At 38.2% G+C, this 19,853-nt stretch overlaps 1 protein-coding gene and 1 long non-coding RNA gene across 2 annotated transcripts; one reads left to right on the forward strand and one right to left on the reverse strand.

Annotated features, from left to right (window-relative positions):
* Window positions 1–547: 547 nt before the first annotated feature.
* Window positions 548–13,713, forward strand: LOC132523472 (uncharacterized). Its single transcript, XR_009541532.1, has 4 exons — window positions 548–684; window positions 6,004–6,061; window positions 7,332–7,627; window positions 12,429–13,713. It is a non-coding gene; the product is annotated as an uncharacterized LOC132523472 (long non-coding RNA).
* LOC132523470 (protein NipSnap homolog 3A-like) lies at window positions 8,408–18,595 on the reverse strand. The gene is made up of 6 exons (XM_060154709.1): window positions 18,428–18,595; window positions 15,460–15,670; window positions 13,441–13,599; window positions 11,824–11,973; window positions 9,412–9,498; window positions 8,408–9,321 (listed from the first exon to the last, which is right to left on the reverse strand). Exons 1-6 carry the CDS (start codon window positions 18,485–18,487, stop codon window positions 9,245–9,247), a joined length of 744 nt encoding a protein of 247 aa, XP_060010692.1. The 5' UTR covers window positions 18,488–18,595; the 3' UTR covers window positions 8,408–9,244.
* Between the last annotated feature and the right edge of the window lie 1,258 nt (window positions 18,596–19,853).

Raw genomic sequence — 19,853 nt, forward strand, 5'->3', positions numbered from 1 at the left:
ACCTCAGGAGACAGTAGCAGCTGGGAGGATGCTTCACCACTGGCACCCTGGGCCCCTCTTTAATGTTCTCTGTCTGCAAAATGCTGGGAGGTTGCATATTTCGTTAAAAAGGGGGAGGCCAGTTCTGTTGCTAGCTGCTGGTTGACCTTTTCTCCTTCCCCCTTCAGCCTGAAGGGGTTTGTCAAAGGACAAATCAAAGAGAAGCTGGACCACCGCCTGCCATAGGCCCCAATGCTGAGACAGCGATAGCGCGGGGCGGCAAGAACGCAGCAGCTGGCGCCTCGGGGGTGTCCTCACGGCCACCTGGCACCTAGGCTGCAAAAGCCCCCCCCGTCCATGGCTGTTCGCGAGCCGGCCGGAGGCAACCCTGGCAGTGGGTCTTCCCCTAACGGCACCCTTCCTCCCCAAGCTTGTCCCGGGGTCCTTGCCCTGCGGGTTCTAGGACTTGCACTAGAACTCAGGCGGCAGCAGCGAGCTCTCAGACCTGGGCTCTTCGGCCTGTAGGCGCATGCGCGGCCAGCGCGCTCCCAGCAGTCCCCTCCCCTCCCCTCCCCCAGGAGACATTTTGGGCACGTCCCGGCAGCAGGTACCCGAAGAGCCAGTGTACGAGCGGCCAGAGCCTAGTCAGGCTCCTTCGGATGGCAAGCATGGCCCGACTTCGAGCGCCGCGAAGGGCAGCGGCCGGTATTCTTCCTTAAATTCCTTCTGTGGCTTCTCTACTGGTAGGGAGCAGCTCCTGCGCAAGGGTAGATGCAGGCTCGGGGCGGCTCAGCTCCTCCTACTGCGGCGGGGCGGGGGGAGGGGGGAGAGGGGGCGGACAGCCCAGTCAGCGAGGCGCCCGCCACCAGCCCATGCCATGCGCGTTCGGTGTCAGCCCTGACCTTCCGGTGCACTTTTGTTCCCTCAAGAGATCCTACCCCCAGTGTCAGCTGTGACATTAGTTAATTTCACCTCATCTCCATGCACACCTGCGTACACTTCGTAAAAGTTCGTGTGTAGAATGCGAGTTTGTGTGACCATTGGGAAGGCAGTATGGATGCGTGCCTGTCATGCTTTGCATTTAACTCGTGGACGTGTTTGCCGGGGTTAATTTTTACTCGGGTGATTACATGTAGCTAAAGACCAGTGAGCCTTCACTCTTCTTTATTAAGTGCATTCTCTCTCCCTGTCGCCACCTCCAGCATGGCCTTGTTAGAGTATTTCTTAGTTGCTCAGAGGAATGGGGGCACTGAACTAGATAATGGAAATTCAAATTTAAACAAACAAATCAGCAGACTTCTGATCTTGGCTTCTTATTCTTGATATAGGTCCCAGAGTAACCGCTTTCAACATTTTCAGCTGTTTCTTCTAATGCTTGTTTCCCTTTTTCTGAATTATATACACTTTCTGGTGCTTCTTGATATTTTCAGTTACAGATAGTATCTATTGCTTGGAAATTGAGGATATAGGTCTGTTAACATACCATTCACCCAAAATACACTTCCTTTCCCTCATCTGATAAATCACATTAAAATAGTTAAAATTTACACTATATTGATCTTTATGCCTTTATCACTAATTATGTTACCTTCTTACACACATAACTACACACACAACACATAACTAAACCCAATTACACAATAGTTACATTCATGCACACACTGAAGTGATATTGCTTATACTATTAAGGCTCGGGAATTATTAGAGGGCTCTCATCTGTGGTTGTATTGGTTGTGCCTTTGCAAAGACTTTTGAATCATCTGTTCAGAGGAAGGGAGGCTTTTTAAAGTTAGTAATTCCAGAGGTAGTGAGTCAGTTTTTCAAATTGATGGGTGTCCATATCTAACCAAGCAAGACAAAAAACCATCATCTGTGCCTGGACTGGATCTTTATGTTTAAGTTTATTTTCTTAGACTTTTTCTCCCTAGAATTCACAGTTCATACCCTCATTCAACCCGTATTAATTAAACTCCTTTATGCTTCAGGCACTTTTACAAAAACTGGGGTGCAGAGGTGAACAAAAGACAAAGTATGTGTCCTCTTGGAACTTCCAGGTTAGGGGAAACAGGTAAACAAATGAAGGAAAAATATGTTAGGGATTAATAAATACAATGAGGAAAAACAAGTAGGATATGGAGAATAGAAAGTGCTGGAGGGAGGTAGCAGAGGCTGCTAGCTATTTCCCAATAGCCATTCTTCTCCCACCCCACCTTTTTTGAAAATTAGCAATAGAACCCTTGCAGCTTAGTGCAGCCATGTGACTAAGTCCTGGCCAGTGGGATGTGTTAATGCATTTATGACCTACTCTAAGTGGTCTTAAAGCAGTTTAGGTTGTTGCCCTCTTTGTTTCTTTCTTATTTCTGCCTGCTGGAATGTGGATGTAATGGCTTGAGTTCTTGGACTATGAGGTAGAAACCACATGCTGAAGATGGCAGAGCAAGAGAGAAGCAGCCAGGGTTCTGACACCATGGAGCACCATACTAGGAGCCCTGTATGAACTTTTTTACTTGAGAAATCATTTTTTAGTGGCTTAAACCTATGATCTTAATGAAAAGGAGAGTAACTTTTATTTCTCTTTTTCATTTCTGTTATTTTCATTATACCCATCACTTATTAATCACCAAATTCTTTGCCAAAAGAATAAATTTCCTCTCAGTATGATTAAACCCATTAATCAGCTTGTCAGTTTCATCTTCTGGCATTGTCTTTTGGGTGTCTTTTGTTTTCTTGCTCCAGTGTGGACTAATTGTTCTCTGAGATAGCATGGTAGTAATTCTGGGATCTCCTCTCACTGATATCTTGGGGGTCTCATTTACCTTGTGTTGGACCTCCTGTTGCCAGGATTTTATAGCTTTTTTTTTTTTTTTTTTTTTTTACTCCTACATTTTGGAGAGGGTGCATGGGAGTTAAACTTTTGAGACTTGCATCTCTAAAAATGTTTTATTTTGTCAACCCTCTTGATTCATATGTTGGTTGGGTATATAACCCAAATTCTACATTGGAAATAATTTTTCCTCATATTTTCAAAGGCAATTCTCCAGTGTATTATAGCTTCTAGTAAGAAATTCATAGCGTTCTGATTCCTGATTCTTTGTATGTGACTTGTTTTTCTTTCTCTTTTTGGAATCTTTTATGTTTTTTTCGTTTTCCCTAGGGCTCTGAAATTTCACAATTACATGCCTTGGAGTAGGCATTTTTTTCATCCATTGTTCCTCACTCAGTGACCCCTCTTAATCTGGACACTCTTCAATCCTGAAAAATGTTTGTGTTTCTTGGAGTTTTTTCCTTCTCTTGTCAATCTCTGGAACATCGGTTGTTCAAACATTCTGCCTCCACTTGATCTTCTCACTTTCTTTTTCTACTATTTTACATCTCTACTTTCTTGGTATAGGTTTTTCTGGGGTTAAGTACCACAGTTTTATCTTCTAACTTATCTACTGAATTTTAAACTCCTACTTTCACAGTATTTATTTACAAGAGCTCTTTTTTTAATCCCTTCCCCAGAATATTTTTATTATTTATTTATTTATTTATTTATTTATTTATTTATTTTTTGCGGTACGTGGGCCTCTCACTGTTGTGGCCTCTCCCGTTGCGGAGCACAGGCTCCGGACGCGCAGGCTCAGCGGCCATGGCTCACGGGCCCAGCCGCTCCGCGGCATGTGGGATCTTCCCGGACCGGGGCACGAACCCGTGTCCCCTGCATCCGCAGGCGGACTCTCAACCACTGCGCCACCAGGGAAGCCCTATTTATTTATTTTTTATTTTTTTTGCGGTACGCAGGCCTCTCACTGTTGTGGCCTCTCCCGTTGCGGAGCACAGGCTCCGGACGCGCAGGCTCAGAGGCCATGGCTCACGGGCCCAGCCGCTCCGTGGCATGTGGGATCTTCCCGGACCGGGGCACGAACCCCTGTCCCCTGCATCGGCAGGCGAACTCTCAACCACTGCGCCACCAGGGAAGCCCCAGGGAAGCCCTATTTTTATTTTTAAAAATAATATTCTCTTCTTTTTCATGGGTTAAGTATTTCTATATCTGTGGACATTAATTACAGGTATTTATTTTAGTCATTGCTTTAGGTCTTTTTCCTGCATTATTTATCTTTAACGTTTTATTACATTTTTTCTCGTTTGATTCCTTTTCTCTCTTGTTACTAGGGTTTTTCCTATAATATTTTTATATTTGTGATCCTTGACTATCAGTTCATATTTTGGAGAGACGAAAAAAAAAAAAAATTGAGAGCTCTTTGAGTACCTGGAGAGGCGGCTGTCAAACAGTGGGCTTCACTGTAGGGTTTTCTGACTGGGCTGTTTCATCACTGGGGAAATTGCCCCATTTGCCACCATGTGTAAGTCACTTCTCTTAGTTACCCCTCTGAGGAAACTTCCAGGATTCCACCTGTGAGTTATAAGCCTTACTGCCAGTTTCCTATGACTGAGGAGGGTAGAATACTGAATATCTCAGTGTTTGGTTGGTAGTCATTCACATAATTTGTTTAAGACTAGTTTTGACACTTTCCTCTGTATCTGGTATTCCTGAATGTGGTTCAGCCTTTCAAGAATGTATTAAATAGGAAAGGCTAAAGTGCTGTAACAAATCGACACCAAAATGTATGTCTCAAACACAGTAGGATTTTATTTCTTGTTCTTTAAGATCCAAAATGGGTTTTCCTAATTGGCAAGCAGCTCTTCTGTATGTGGTGAATTAAGGACCCAGGCTTCTCGACCCTGTGGCTCTGCCATCCTTAGAGCCCCATCATCAACTGCATCTAGTCAGCAGAAAGGGAAAGAGAATTTACAAGGGGAAAGTACTTACCAGATAGTGAAGAGTAAAATGCATGACTGTAACTTAGAGAGGGAAGACGTTGCTAAGTGCTGAGACAATTTCCTACTCACTTTCTCACAGGTTTTAATTATCCACCAAACGCTGTGAGTTAAGCTTTATCTCCAAGTGAGAAAGGTGAACTTCTGAGAGAGAAGTAATTTTCTCAGGTTCACTGCTGCTCAGTGGCACATCCAGGGTTTAAAGCCAGATTTTAAAACCAGTTCAGTTTACCATTTATTTTAAATCAGTTGAGAAATCAATTCACTTTTTAATCTCTTTTAGCTTTACTTGACCATCATGGATTGCTTTTACAGCGTCTTTATAATTTTTTATGCTTTATTTATTCTCAACATTGTATTGAGGGCCAGAGCGTTAATGCAAGGGGCTGATAGGCTGTGTCCAAACCCATGGGGCCTGCTGTCTCTTTTGCCCCTTGTTAGGTCCTTCAGGATATTGCCTAGGATTTTCCCATACACACTTTATGATTGAACCTCACATGCCCCTCTATCTCTTATGAAGGTTGACAGACACATGGTTTATAGCAAATCAACACTACACAGATTAAAATTCCTTCAGAAAATCATTCTGTGTTGTCTTTGCAAGATAGCTTAACGACATTAGTTGAAGTAGTCTTCATATTCAAGATGATTTTCTTCTTATATAGACACTGGATATTAAAAAATACAGTTCCCAATTTTCCCACTCTCTTGGAGTCATTGGAAGTTCGCACTCAGCACAAAATAAACATTGAAAATAGTTAGAGAAAAGTCATAATTTTACAGGCTGCCTTAGTATAAATTCTATTTCAAAGTATATTTCATTGAATAAGGGTCCTGAGCCTGTGAGTGTTCTGGAATGAGACCTCTTGGTAGATTCATGTTACTAGAGTCTCGTTTGTGATTACCTCTTCAATGAGAGCTAGGCCCTCATTTGGTTGGTTAATTCTTTCCTCTTTCCTGTCTCGCTGACCTTCTCCTTCTTAAGAGGTTCTAATAAACATTGATTATTCTCAAATCATATATCCTATTCCTGTCTCTTTCAGAGAACATCAGTGATACCTATTTTGCAGACAAGAGAATATCAGATTCTAATGTGCCTGATATCATGTAGGAGCTGTCATGTATATTAATGTCTTTTACTTAATATTTTCTTTCTTATTCTCTTTCATTTCACTTTGTGAGGTTCATATTTCCATTTTACAGATTAAAACAAAAACAGTAACCTAGAAGCTCGGAGAGACTAAGAGACAAAGGTAACAAAGTAAGTTGTTCAGATATGGTTCATTCATTTTAATACTCCCCAATAATCCAGTGTTTGAGTATACTGTTGGCCTGTATCTGCGGGTTCTGCTTTAGCGGGTTCTGCACCTGCGGATCAAAAACATTAAAAAAAAAATGCCAGACAGTTCAAAGAGGAAAAAACTTGTATTTGCTGCCCACAGGCTACTATTTACATGGCATTTACATTCTATGTACAGCTATTTCCATAGCATTTGCATTGTAGTAGGTATTATAAGTATTCTAGAGATGATGAAGTATAAGGAGGATGTGCATAGACTGTATGCAAATACTACACTGTTCTCTATAAGGGACTTGATCATGGCAGATTTTGGTATCTGCTGGGGTCTTGGAACCAATCCCCTGAAATACCAAGGGACATTTGTACTATAACTTTGTTATTTCTTCCCTATTGATTTTTAAGTGTTTCCATATGTTTATTTTATAAATAATGTTTCAGTGAGTAACTGGTACATGGGAGTAGCTGGCAGGTAAACATGGTCACCTAACAGTTTATTGTTTAAGACTTTTAAATACAAAGCCATCACTGGCACTTAGTGATCTTACATTAGGCAAGACCGAGCTCCAGTTAATACCTGAAAATGTAGATCCTATATGTGGAGCATGGCAATTATTGTTTCTGCTTATCTCCTACAGCGTATCAGTATAGGTCACTAGGAATTCTATATGGGTATAATGGGTGTATAAGACCGTTCTTATAACAAGAATCTGTTAGAATTTTTGTTTCTGTTAGATTAATATGCTATACATTGTTGTTTTCCAGTTTACTTACGGCCAGAAGAATTTAACGTATTTGAGTAATTTCACACTAATATTTCTGCATTTATTAAGTTTTCAAACCAAAGCAGTCCTTTGTGTGTGTGAGAATTTACAAGCTGCTGCTCTTATAATGTCAAAAACTGAACCAAAGTGAACCCTGTTAGGCTACTCTCAGACCTTTTTTAAATTAAATTAAATTGAATTAAATTAAATTAAATTCCATTTATTTATTTATTTCTGGGCCGGGCCTTCCCCGACCAGGGTTTGAACCGAGGCCCCCTGCAGCAGAAGTGCAGAGTCCTAACCACTGGACTGCCAGGAGATTCCTTCTCAGATCTCTTTCAATAGTTTCATTTTGGTACCAGACTTTTTCATGAACTCAGAGAAATCAGTTTTTCATTTGCATTGTCATTTTTTTACCTCAATGATGTTTTAACTCTGAATAAAATAATTTTATTTTATCTATTGAACAGGTATTTTCCCCTGGGCAATTCTTCAGATATTGCGTGTGTGCATGTGTGTGTCCGCCTTGATTGAGTCCTCAGTTGCATCAGTGAACTCTCAGATTCTCACTGACTTTCTCTTTGCAAGAAGAACACGTTAGTGGACATAATTACGTCCATCTGTGTCATCTCTGCGATGTCCTCTGTCCCGGCCAGCTTTGTCATGTTCCTGATCTAGGGGTGTGTCAGCAAATAGAAGCACCTGCAGTTCATCAGTGGAGTGAAGCCTATCATTCTACTGGCTCTCCAATTCTGTCTAGGACATGGTAAGAATGCTGGTCTGCTGCTGCTTTATAAACCTCCAATAGGGCTCTGGATTGGACGGATGAAAGGGCCCCTGGCCATCACCAGGAAATGTTCTAGCTAGTCCAAAGATGAATGAAAGAGGAAAAGGCAGACCCAGTTGTACACTTTGATGTGACCAAACATGGCCTTAAGCACACGGCTGATCTCACGCCAGAGGAAATCCGTCCACACACATTGCAATTCATACCACCACCACCTCATTCCCTAAGTGACAACTTTTCAAAAAACTGAGGTGGAAGACTCTTAGTCAAAACTTAAAGCCAATGCTTCTAACATTGTCTGATAGATTTTAGCCTTCAGAGTCAGGGTGTTCTTTGCCTTACTAGGAACTCATCTGTCCTTCAGATTCCTGAGGACCAGGTAAGTGAGAGGTGACCGTGCTTCCTGTTTTTCAGTTTTCCCATAGATAGCTAATTTGTAATTTATTGTTTTTGCAGTATGTTAGAAACATAAAATAACATAGCTGTAAGTACAAGCTACTAGGAGAGCTTAGAAGTGCGAAATCTAGTTTAAGAAGGCTGAGGCACTCAACTAAAATAAAAACTGAAGTTGTCAGTAAGAAAATCCTAGTATGTCTGGGATGGTACTGAAGAAATCCTTGTAAGGTTACTAGCAGGCTATTTACTTGAGGTGACAATATTTACAGTAAAGACAGTACATTATTACTGTCTCATTACCTTATGGCAACACAACAATAGCTCCAGAGATGAGGATAAAAATATAAAACACAGTAGAAAGAATCAGATTGTATATATAGGCTTTTATTAGGGCAGACATTTCCATAATTATAAACCTCATTAAAACAAATAGATGACCTAACACAACACTGAAAATCAACTATACTTCAATTTAAAAAAAACCAATTAGATGACCAAGTATCTTTATTAAACAGTGATCCAAAATGAAGTAAAAATTAGTAAAATTAACTGTAAATGAAGACACTGCAAGCACATAAACCAATGAGTTATCAATGTGCTTTAATCCCAGGACCTAATAACATTATTTTCCAAGTAATTGATTAATTATTATTGTAAAAACCATTATTAACATAAATGACACAGATGATACTGTACTTTTCTGTAGTAAAGAAACGTTTAATGGATTTTTTTATGGATCCCAATTGGTATTACATAGAAAACCTTACTGAACAAAAACTTTTATAATCTCAGAAAAAGACATGAAAAGGTTGATAGTTTATGCATATAATTTAACTATACTGTCACAGGTATGGAAATGTAACAATCATTTGTATGTCAGAAAATGGTATAACAGCAGAGGGTTGTCAAAATAGAGAACAAGAGATATTCTGAAACAAATGAAAAATCAAGATACTGTAGTAATGGCAACTATTTTTAATGTGTGACAGATACTGAAATACCAAGGGGAAAATGAACAGACTGTTTCCTGAAGTGGTGGTGACAGTGGATACAGAGTAGCTTTTAAAAAATGCAAGGGACGTAGCAAATTAGCTTACCACCTCCTTCAAATCAAAGTGAGAATCTCTTGGAAGAATTGAAGCACCATTAACAGACACATCTTATGGCAGTTCATGCAATGCTTTGTATTTCCGTGGAAAACTATTTCAATGGTGAATATGACGTAGGAATCAGAAGCATATTTTGCTGAGACACTAGGTAATTGACACTTTCCCGAACTGAAAAAAAAATTCATAAGAAGGTATATAAAGTTGTTGACTAAATGAAATTTGTTCTAAGAATAACTCGTACCTAGTGAAATAGCTTACCAGCTGCCACAACTCTGGGATCCTCGTGAGACTGGTGTCTCCCAGCTGCTCGGCTATCCGCACTCTCGTTCCACCAAAGAACATGGACTGCAGAAATAAATAAACCAGAAATAGATTGTAAAGACTGTGGCATTGCTCAAATAAGAAAGACAGAAACATTAATCAGAAACTAAAAGTCCTGTTCTTTAAATCAAAATAGTGATTATCAAAAAGGTAGCACTAAGTATGTTAGTGATAAGATTTCAGAGGAGTCAAAGATTTGGGAGAGAAATTTATAAATTAATTAGTCAAACTGGTTTTATAGAAGAAGAAACAGAAGGATTTTACTTTATTTTGAAAAAGCAAGATTATAAAAAAGTTACGCTGACTACTAAATATTAGGCTGATGCAAAGAAGAACATTGAAAGTAGCTGAAACTTAACCACCCAGAGAAAACCTTTATTAATATTTATTGTAGTTCTTTTAAAAGATGAGAAATATAAAATTAGGGTCTTACTGTATATTATACTTTGTAAATGATTTTAAAAAGTCAACAATGAGAAGTTTCTATGACAATGCTGTTAATCTTTAACATGTGAATTCTGCCCCATAGATGTAACAACATTTTATACCAGCCCCTTATTGTTGATTCTTTATATCATTCAAAATAGGTATTCTACAAAATACTGAAATAAATGTTCTTTTACTTAAATTATTTAAAAATTTTAAAATAATGACAATGTAATACATGTTGGCTGTATAGATTTTGGAAAATGCAAATAAATAAAAAGAGAAAGCAGGAATAATTTCTAATCCTACCACCCAGAATTCACCACTTTGCTATTTTGGTTTATCTTTTCCATATTTATGTATATATGTATGTATTTTTACATTTTTATGTATTTAAAGACACACAGCATATATGTTTATGCTTATATGAGACGCATGATGTGTATGATGTATATGTGTGTCTGTTTGTGTATTACAAATATATACATAGTGTCATACTACATTGTTTCTAAAGTTTCCTTATTGTAAACAATGCTGACAAAAACTTCCTTAGAGCAGCACCTATCATGTATATTTATAAAAATAACAATATCAAAGTCAAATCACTACTTACATTTATTGGGTGCTTCCTATGTGCTAGGCCTGGCTTTAAGCGTTTTGCATGTATTAACTCATTTAGTCTTCACAAGAATCCTAGGTGGTAGGTTATGATTATCATTATTTTATCAATGAGCAAAGTAAGGCACAGAAAGGTTAAGTAACTCACTCCAAGTCAGAAAGTTAGTAAGCGGTGGAGCTGGGATTCAAACCCAACCAGTCTGGATCTCATTATTTCCTCAATGTAAACTCCTAAAATTAAAATTGAGAGAACCAAAGGGAATATCTTATATAGGTACAGTGTACATACTATATGTTGTCCAGAAATGATGCACTGATTTATACTCAGCATATTACTCTTCCCTCTTCTCCACTGAGAATGAATTTAAGATTAAAAAGTGTGCCTACTCATTTTCAGTTTTTTCTTATAAAAGTTATATTATGTTCATTATAAAAATTAAAATACCACTTAAAAATTATTTTCATCATTCAAGTGACCACTATATATTCTTTCAAATTTCCTTCCTGTGTAACTGAACACACCTATACAGCTATGCATATTTCCTAGAATACTGGCAAAAATAATTTTAAAATTAAGGCTTTTCATTTATATTGCTGAATTTCATGGTGGGGAATTATTAAGCCAGTATATGCTACACAGTAGGGGTACTTATTTTTTCCCAGCTTCCCTGGTACTATATCTATATAAGTATGTCTTTATTTGGTGAAAATGGCATCTCCTCATAGTCTTAATCTACATCTTCCTAAATATATATTTAGTAGTCATCTTGAATATATATGTATACACATATATACATTCACCTACATATATATGAATGGCACAGGAATAGAAAGACCAAAATGTTAACAGTATTATCTCTAAGTAGTGGAAAATGGTTTTTTTCCACCTTTGGTCATGGCCATGATATTTAGTCTCTGTAAAAATATGTATTACTTTTTCATTCAGAGACAAACACTCTATCCCAAGTAATGTTATTTTTAAAAATCAATAAAAATATATTTAGAGGAAAAAAAAGATGAAGAACAGATTTTTCTTAGCCTCCTTGCAGTTTTTTAATTTTATCATTTTGATGTATCATGGAAAACAGCAGTTCAACATTTGGAAAAGCCTTCATAAGTGGTTAACATCCTAAATAAATATTACGTAAAACAGGTATTTTCAACCCTTAAAATGACAAAAAACCCTAAATATTTGGCAATAAAAATGAAATACATGGCATAATCAAAAACAGTGACAAAATACTGGAGGAACTTAGTAGGTCACCAGTACACTTTAAATTTCATAGAAGAAATGGACCACTGTACCTCTGTTGAGTGCTCCATATTCTGTATGGAAAACTCCAATTAGTTTTGAGTAGCCTAGCTCGACATGGGCATTAATTGCTCTTTTAAATGCGTCACCCCACAGAGCTGGCCCACCAGGTTTCATCTGAAAAGTTACCAGCTCGTAGACTCCTGGAATAGGGAGAAAATAAATTATAAAAGATATTCAAGAAATTTCTCATCAGGTTAGCATGGTTCCAGTGGAAGGCTAGTCTACATATACAGATTTGGAGGGTCAAACATAAAAATGTTTATGTACACATATTTATGATTTCTTTGCATTTCTTGCATTTTTCCTAGCTTTTATATTTAGAAAGTCTCCATGTTTAAGGGTGAGTTATTAAGCTTATCATAGAGAACAAAGAAAAAGGAAGCTATATTAAGCTATTATCAGAATGATTTTTAATCTATAAAATTAGTCATTTAAACAAATACTGAGAATTTATGATAGGATTAGGATTTTTGAGCTGCCTGAGTCTAATTCTAGGTAAGAAATGAATAAGAAAAGTATTTTCTGATCTCATATATTTCCTTCTTTCCAATTCTGAGAGGAAACACTTTTTTGTTTGTATAATTTCCCCCTACAGGTTTCCATTTCTAACAGGAACAGCCGGCAAACAAAGGACCCAAAGTGATATGTGAGATTTTTGACGGGAAAAAAGATGAAGAAGGTGGTTTTATTGTTCCTGAATATCCAGGTAAACACTTGAAAATCAGTCTACCTTCTGGTCAGAAGTATGGAGCAGGTAGAAAAAAAGAAACCAGGGAACAAGTAGATTTGAGAAGTAAAAGGAAAAAAAGTACAAAGCAACTAAAGAATTATAAACAACATAGAGGCAGATAACCAAGATGTGACACTGTTCTAGGAGCCACTAAGTTCATGTAGCCAGCGCTGAAGGCTGAGGGGAGGTCCAGGTGGATAGGATCCAAATAAGACATTTCAAATCTCTTGTCATCTAAGATACATTATGAAGTTGGGATTATGGGGGAAAGAAAACTTAAATTAGTTTATGCTTTCAAAAAGTCTGCCTTTGGTTTAAAATTGGGTTGAGGTAAATATTTCCCTTAAGTCAGTAAGAAAGTGAAATCAGCAAGAAGATAAATCTTTAATAATTATTTTCAAACTGAGGAATAAGAGGAAAACAAGTTAAACTACAGTAATTCAGCTTAACAGTTTAAATTAATCCATCCCCCCCAGTTTTACAAGCAAAGATGCACTTACTGTTTTTAGATTAACTGTAATTTGTGTAAAAAAAAATACTAAGTTATGAGAAAATATCATACCTTTCCCTTTACCTACCTATACATGTGTTCTGTGTTCTAGATCCCCAACTTCTCAACCTTTCTTCCCATGTAAACTTTTCATATTCATACCTAAACTTTAACAGTTTTTCCAAATTGGAAAAAAATTCATTATTTAATGCTCATTGTTTTAACTGTAAGCAAAGAGCTCAAATTCATTTTTATCTCTATAATCACAATATATTCCGATATAAAAACAAAGGATTACTTTCTCCTACAGAACTTTAGTTTTTATAGCTTAAAATCTTCAGTATGTTCTTCATTAAAATTCAGTGTAATTTAGAGAGACAAACTTACCTTCTTTGGGTGGTTTTTCTAATTTGCACCATGGCACCAGATAAGTAACTTCACTCTCTTGTTTATCAGTGAGACCCATAATTGGAATGAGTAATTGTTCTCGCCATTCCTTATCATTGGCCAAGGCTTTCCGAACTTCAGTTTGATGAGCAAAATTGTCTATGGGAATAACAGGAGTAAGAAAAATAAAACTTTTTGATTTAAAATCACCTGTACACCTTTAACATATATAATATTGTATATCAACTGTACATCAATAAAAAAATAAAATCACCTGTACTATTTCTGGGTTTCATTCAATTTAGCAAATGTTTATTGAGGCCACATAAGGACAATATGTTATATCACTAGAGATACCAACATAAGTAGTTAGTTGCTCATGGTCTGAAAGGGGAGTGGCAATGTAAACAACCAATGATGTCATATAGTAATGGGCTTCATAGGTGCTACCATTTAGTAGGTAGTTGTGAGACTTAGGTAAGTTATTGAATCATTCTGTGCCTGTCTCTTATTCTGTGAAATAGGGATAATGATATAGTATCTACCTCCAGGGCTGTTGTGAGGATTAAAAGAATTGGTACATGAAAGGAGCTTAGAACAATGTTTGGCACCAAGTGAGTACGCCATATATATTATTTATTCTTATTACTTGAGGCATTTAAGTTATAGTGTTAGTCTAGAGAAAGACTGTTTCTTCGGTAGTGCTGGTGGTGGGTAGTCAGGTCAAGGTACAACTGAATTAAATTTAACATAAATGAAATTAAGATTTGCTTTTTCAGCCTCTTGAACAAACAGCTTCCAAAGAAACAGTGCTAATTCTTACTTATTGACACCATTCTTTTTACCCAGTACTGTTTCTCTTCTGTTTGTTACCCAAACAGGTATATACATTTAATAACATATAGGCCTAGTACTATATTTATTATTAGGGCCTAAGGTTAATGGTAAAAGAGTTTTCTATGGTTTATGCTAGAGATAAGGAATAACATCTATCTTAGAGCTTAAGTAAGTTATATCACGATCTTACTAGTAATTTTCTTAATGGGACATAATTCTCCTTGTTGCACATTAAAGCATAAATTGTGTTTTAATGGGGTTTGTCCTATTACAACAGGGAAATCCTCTAAACTATGGCCATGTTAAATATAGAATGAGCACTTTTCACAATAATGTGATGAATATTAACTTTGGACACTATTATGACTCTTAACTTTGATGACCAGACACTAAATGAAATTATTAAAAGTTCTCTGGAAAAAAAAAAAAAGTTCTCTGGATATCATCAAGTCCTATGTGGACTTCAGAAAGATTAGACACTGGAGTAACAATCTGGGGATTCCTGTAACCTGTTCTTCGTTGTCTACTAAACCAGCAGTAAGTCAACTTCAATATGGGGAGAATTCTAATTCCTTTGCCTTTACTTCCCTAGAGCAGCATAATGATAGTGAATTCCCTGAAACCTTGGGGTATACTAACAAAAGTGGTTCCCTAAATTTAACAAATTATTCAGTCTGAGTTGGGTGAGGCCTGGAAGTTAACTATTATCCCCATGAACCTCAACTAACCTAAATTAGAAATATTGAATTGTTTCTACTAACATCCTGATATCCAGTTGCAGATTCAACAATAAGAAAAAATAACTCTCCCTTTTATGATCTCTACCCACTTGGGCTCTTGCAGTCAATGCTTAAAATTTTTCATAAATGATCTGTACAGTGGACCATTCTGTGTTCTTTCTGAGCATTAAAGGCTAGTTCACAATTTCATGATTTGAAATATGAGATGTCACACTTTCCCAAAGATGATACATAGGAAATTGGGCAAAAGTTGTTAGAGGCACCAGTGGGAGAAGTAATCACTGAATTCATTTTTTGTTGTTGTTGTATTTGTTGTTCCTCTCTTTAAAAGTTGAATTCAACCTGCGTGTATTTATAGTAACATAGACCCAAGAGGTAAGTGTCATGTAACATTTAAAAGAGTGAAAATCTATACTGAATACTTAAGCTGGAAACATCATACCATACTTCCAAATATGAAACACTTTATTGATCCTGCCTCCAAGTTCTACACTCCAGAATCCAACCAGTTCAGAGTGAGCTGTCTGAAGATGTATGTTTTTCTTAACATTTTCCAGAAACTCATTCATCTTTGAAGGTTTAACGCAATAAGTAAGAAACTCATAGAATGTTCCATCGTATTGTCTGGGGCCTGTAGCAAAAGATGAACACACCTGAAGAAACATAAGGCAAATTTAAGTATTTGGGGACCTTAAGGCTTATAATATCATGTTACAACCAAATCTGAATCTGCAAAGAAGGGACACTCATTAGACTCATACTCCATGTTTGTACCTCTGTTGTCATCTCTCCTTAGAATTTGCTGAGAGATGTTAATAAAGATAAGTACTCTTAAGTGTGCTGAATATACAGCTACTGCTTCCTAGCAGGGGCGCCTTAGCCACCTTTTCATGAAAAGTTAATCATAAAGGCACTAGGGTCTTAATGAGAGTCCTTTATCCAAGAACTACAACTAGGATTCTAATTAATTACAAATGGTTTACCTTATTTATCCAATATTCTATCTTTAGTCAATACTGTATGTGTTACAGTTATATATTTAAATGAACTTTATAAAATATACAGGTGTTCTGGCAGTAATGATGGAAATACGTTTACTTGCAGAAAGATCTTCTTTAGGTTTTTTTAAAAAATGTTAAGTTTCAATTCAGGTCAAAGTATTTTCCAAATTCAATGAAGTACATCACTGGTAAATAATAGAACTGGGATGTAACTAATGTTAAAGGGAATCCATAATCTATTAAATTGCACTATAACATGGTGGTAGACTGTATGAATTCTATAAAGGAAAAATCAACAGGTCAGAACTGAATCATTATTAGGTTTAATTATAGATGCAGTGTGAGAAGGGCATTTAATCCATCCAATTAACTAGGTTGATGGAAATATCCTTTAAGAACCATTAGTTCTTTTTGTATTAGAGGTATGGTCACTATATAAATTTTTGCTGTGTTTAATCTTCTGAGTCTTAGTGAACTTAACTTTAGGTAGGAAATTACCTGCCAGAAATTATCCTGTGAATGTAAATGTGTGTGTATGTAAATACGTATATGCACACGTGTATACACACACACTCTCAAGGCATTTGTGTTTACAATTTCATGTTATTGTAGTTTTGGATATCATATGCTAATTCCTGAAGCTGATTAATCAGAATTATCTAATACAAATGTTGGTACAAACAAAGCTATGGACAAATTTGGGGCTTATGTTGACCAGCTGGTATGTCAAATGAAACCAGTAGGCTCCTTTCTCTGACATATTTTTGGTTATAACACACAATTGCCTATATATGTGATTTAATTGTGCATAATGTCATATTTATAATTAGCTACTTGAGTTCATTCCACTCATGTCCCCTCTGAGTTATATTCCTATTGCCCAAGTGTCTAAGCTTACAACGAAAGCAGGTATTCCCACCAAAAACAACTGCAGCTACGCCTACTTTTGGTGGACATGTTTTTTTGTGTCATTTTAACCAAATTCTAATAAGACAATATTACACAAATAAAAACTGCTTGGTGTAATAGTTTAATAAGTATTATAAATAAAATATATCAGAAAATGAGCCAGTGGGTATTTGTAACAGTTGCTTTTTTAGTTGATTTTTCAGGAATTTGTACTGATACTTGGAAACAAACAAGTATGTGGTCAAGGCACATAATTTTGTTATCTTTCACAAGAGAAAGAAACAAGTAACAAAGGAAGCCCAGGGAAAGCTTAAACAGCAGTTCAGATAAGAATGTGTGTGCTGGGGGGAAGTGATTTTTGTTGTAGGGCAGAAACTAGAACTGTGCTGGGAGAAGAATCATGAGTACTTCAAGCTCCCTTATATTCATGTCAGGGCTCATTTTCAGCAGCAATAACTTCCAAGTCACCTATAAGAGAGCATTTGATCGACATTTAGTAAAGTCAAAGTTCAGGATAAAGTAAGGAATAATTTTGGCCCTGCCCCGGTAGAGAGACTCAGGATAAAGGCTGTATCGCTAATCTTGAGTGATGGGGCCATTATGGCTCCTCTTTAGTCTTTACAGGAAGTCAGTCTCTATGTAAATCCCCTTCCTGTCCTATTGCTTGAGAAAGGAGTACAAACCTAAACATCAAAAGACAACAACAAAACATCTCTAGCTTAGATTCACAAAACAGGACAATCCACGACAGTTAAGGCCGAATCACAAAAATCTATTTTGTACCTTTCTCATTTAACTTTTTAAATTTATTTAATTCTTCTTATTTTTTATATGTCAATGCCAATCTCCCAATTCATCATTTCTCATTTAACTTTAATGAGGTTGTCATCATCATATTTTCTAGGAAGTTCCCGACCCTGCGTGACTTGGGCACAGACTGCAGGAGACAGTGGCAGCTGGGCAGATGCTGCACCACCTGTACCCTGGGCCCCTCTCTGAGGTTCTCTGCAAAATGCTCAGAAGTTTTAGTTCATGTATAAGGGGGAGGCCCGTTCTCTTGCTAGCGTCAGGTTGACCTTTTTCTCCTTTACCCTTCAGTCTAGAGAGGCTTGTGGCTTGTCAAAAGTCAGTAGAAGAGGCTGGACCAGCGCCTGGCACAGGGACGAGCGCGGCGAGCCCAAAGGCGTGGGGCAGCAAGAACGCAGCAGCTGGCGTTTCAGGGGTGGCCTCAGGGCCGCCGGGCACCCAGGCTAGAAAAGCCCCCCATCCATGGTTGTTCCCGAGCCGGCCGTAGGCGACACGAGCAGCCGGTCTTCCCTTAAGGGCACCCTTTCTCCTGCGCGCTCCAGGGTCCTCGCTTCCAGGTGCTGGGACTTGCTCTACAAGTAGGCAGCAGCACAAGGCTCCCAGGTCAGAGAGCGCGAGTCGGGTGGTGCGCCTCCCGGGCCCTCCCCTTCCCTCTCCCAGGGATCATTTTGGGCGCGTCCCCGGGGCGGGTACCTGAGGCGCCAGGGTCCGAGCGGCCAGAACCTTAGTCAGGCTCTTTCCGAGGGCAAGCATGGCGCGGCTTCGAACGCCGAGAAGGGACGCGGCCGGGATTCTTCCTTAAACTCCTCCTCCTGTGGCTTCCCGACTAGCAGGGAGCGACACCTGCACAACTGCAGGACGCAGGCTCGGGGCGGGGATCCGCGGGTCAGCTCCGCCTCACGCCCGGGGTTGGGGCGCGGCCGGAGAGCCCAGTGCGTAAGGCGTCCGCCCGGGGCCGGCTCCAGACGCCTTTTGGTGTCACCTTTCGCCCTTCCTGGCTCCTTTGTTTCCCCAAACGTTCTCACCCCCATCGTTAAGAGTGATATTAGAATTAGCTGAATGCTGAGGTCGTTCCTGTACCACCTGTCTGGACACATCGCCTCATCTCCAAGAGCTCTTGCATACAATCAGTAAAAGTTCGTGTGTAGAATGAGAGTGTGTCTGATCATTGGGAAGGCAGTATGGATGCGTGTGTGCGTCATGCTTTGCATTTTAAATCGCGGACGTGTTTGCAGCGGTCAGTTTTAGTCGGGTGATTCACGTGTAGCTAAAGACTAGTGATTCTTCCCTTTTGTTAATTAAGTGCATTTTCTCTCCCTATTGCCACCCCCAGTATGACCTTGTAAGGCTCCTAATAATGATTGTATTTCTCAGGAGCTCAGAGGAATGGGGGCCCCGAACTAGATTCGAAAATTCAAATTTAAATATATATAGTTTGAATCAAATAGTTTTTAAACCTTAAAAGCAAAACAGCAGACCTCTGATCTTGTCCTTCTTAGTCCTGAAATTGGTCCCCAGAGTAGTTAACTTTCAACATTTTCAGCTGTTTCTTGTAGAGCTTGTTTGTTATTATGTAAATGTCACTATATGCCTTTTCTGGTGTTTCTTGATATTTTCAGTTATAGATAGTGTCTGTTGCTTGGAAAATGAGGATTTAGGTCTGTTACATACCACTACCCCAAAATACACTTCCTTTCCTGCATCTGATAATGCTTACATTAAGAATAGTTAATTGTAACGTTATTAATTTGATTATATTGATGTTTACATAATTACTAATTACATTACCTTCTAAACATATAAATACACTAACTAAATCCAATTACACAATCATTACATTCATGCACACATTGAAGTAATATTGCTTATACTGTTAAGACTAGGGAATTATTACAAGGCTATTGTCTGTGGTTGTATTGTTTGTGCCTTTGCAAAGACTTTTGAATCATCTGTTGAGAGGAAGGGAGGCTTTTTAAAGTTAGTAATTCCAGAGGGTGATGAGTCAGTTTTTCTAGTGGATGGGCGTCCATTTCTAACCAAGCAAGACAAAAAAGCATCATCTGTGTCTGGACTGGATCATTATGTTTAAGTTTATTTTCTGAGGCTTTTCCCCCTTAGA

Source organism: Lagenorhynchus albirostris, chromosome 7 (assembly GCF_949774975.1).
Source record: "Lagenorhynchus albirostris chromosome 7, mLagAlb1.1, whole genome shotgun sequence".
NCBI lineage: Eukaryota > Metazoa > Chordata > Mammalia > Artiodactyla > Delphinidae > Lagenorhynchus > Lagenorhynchus albirostris.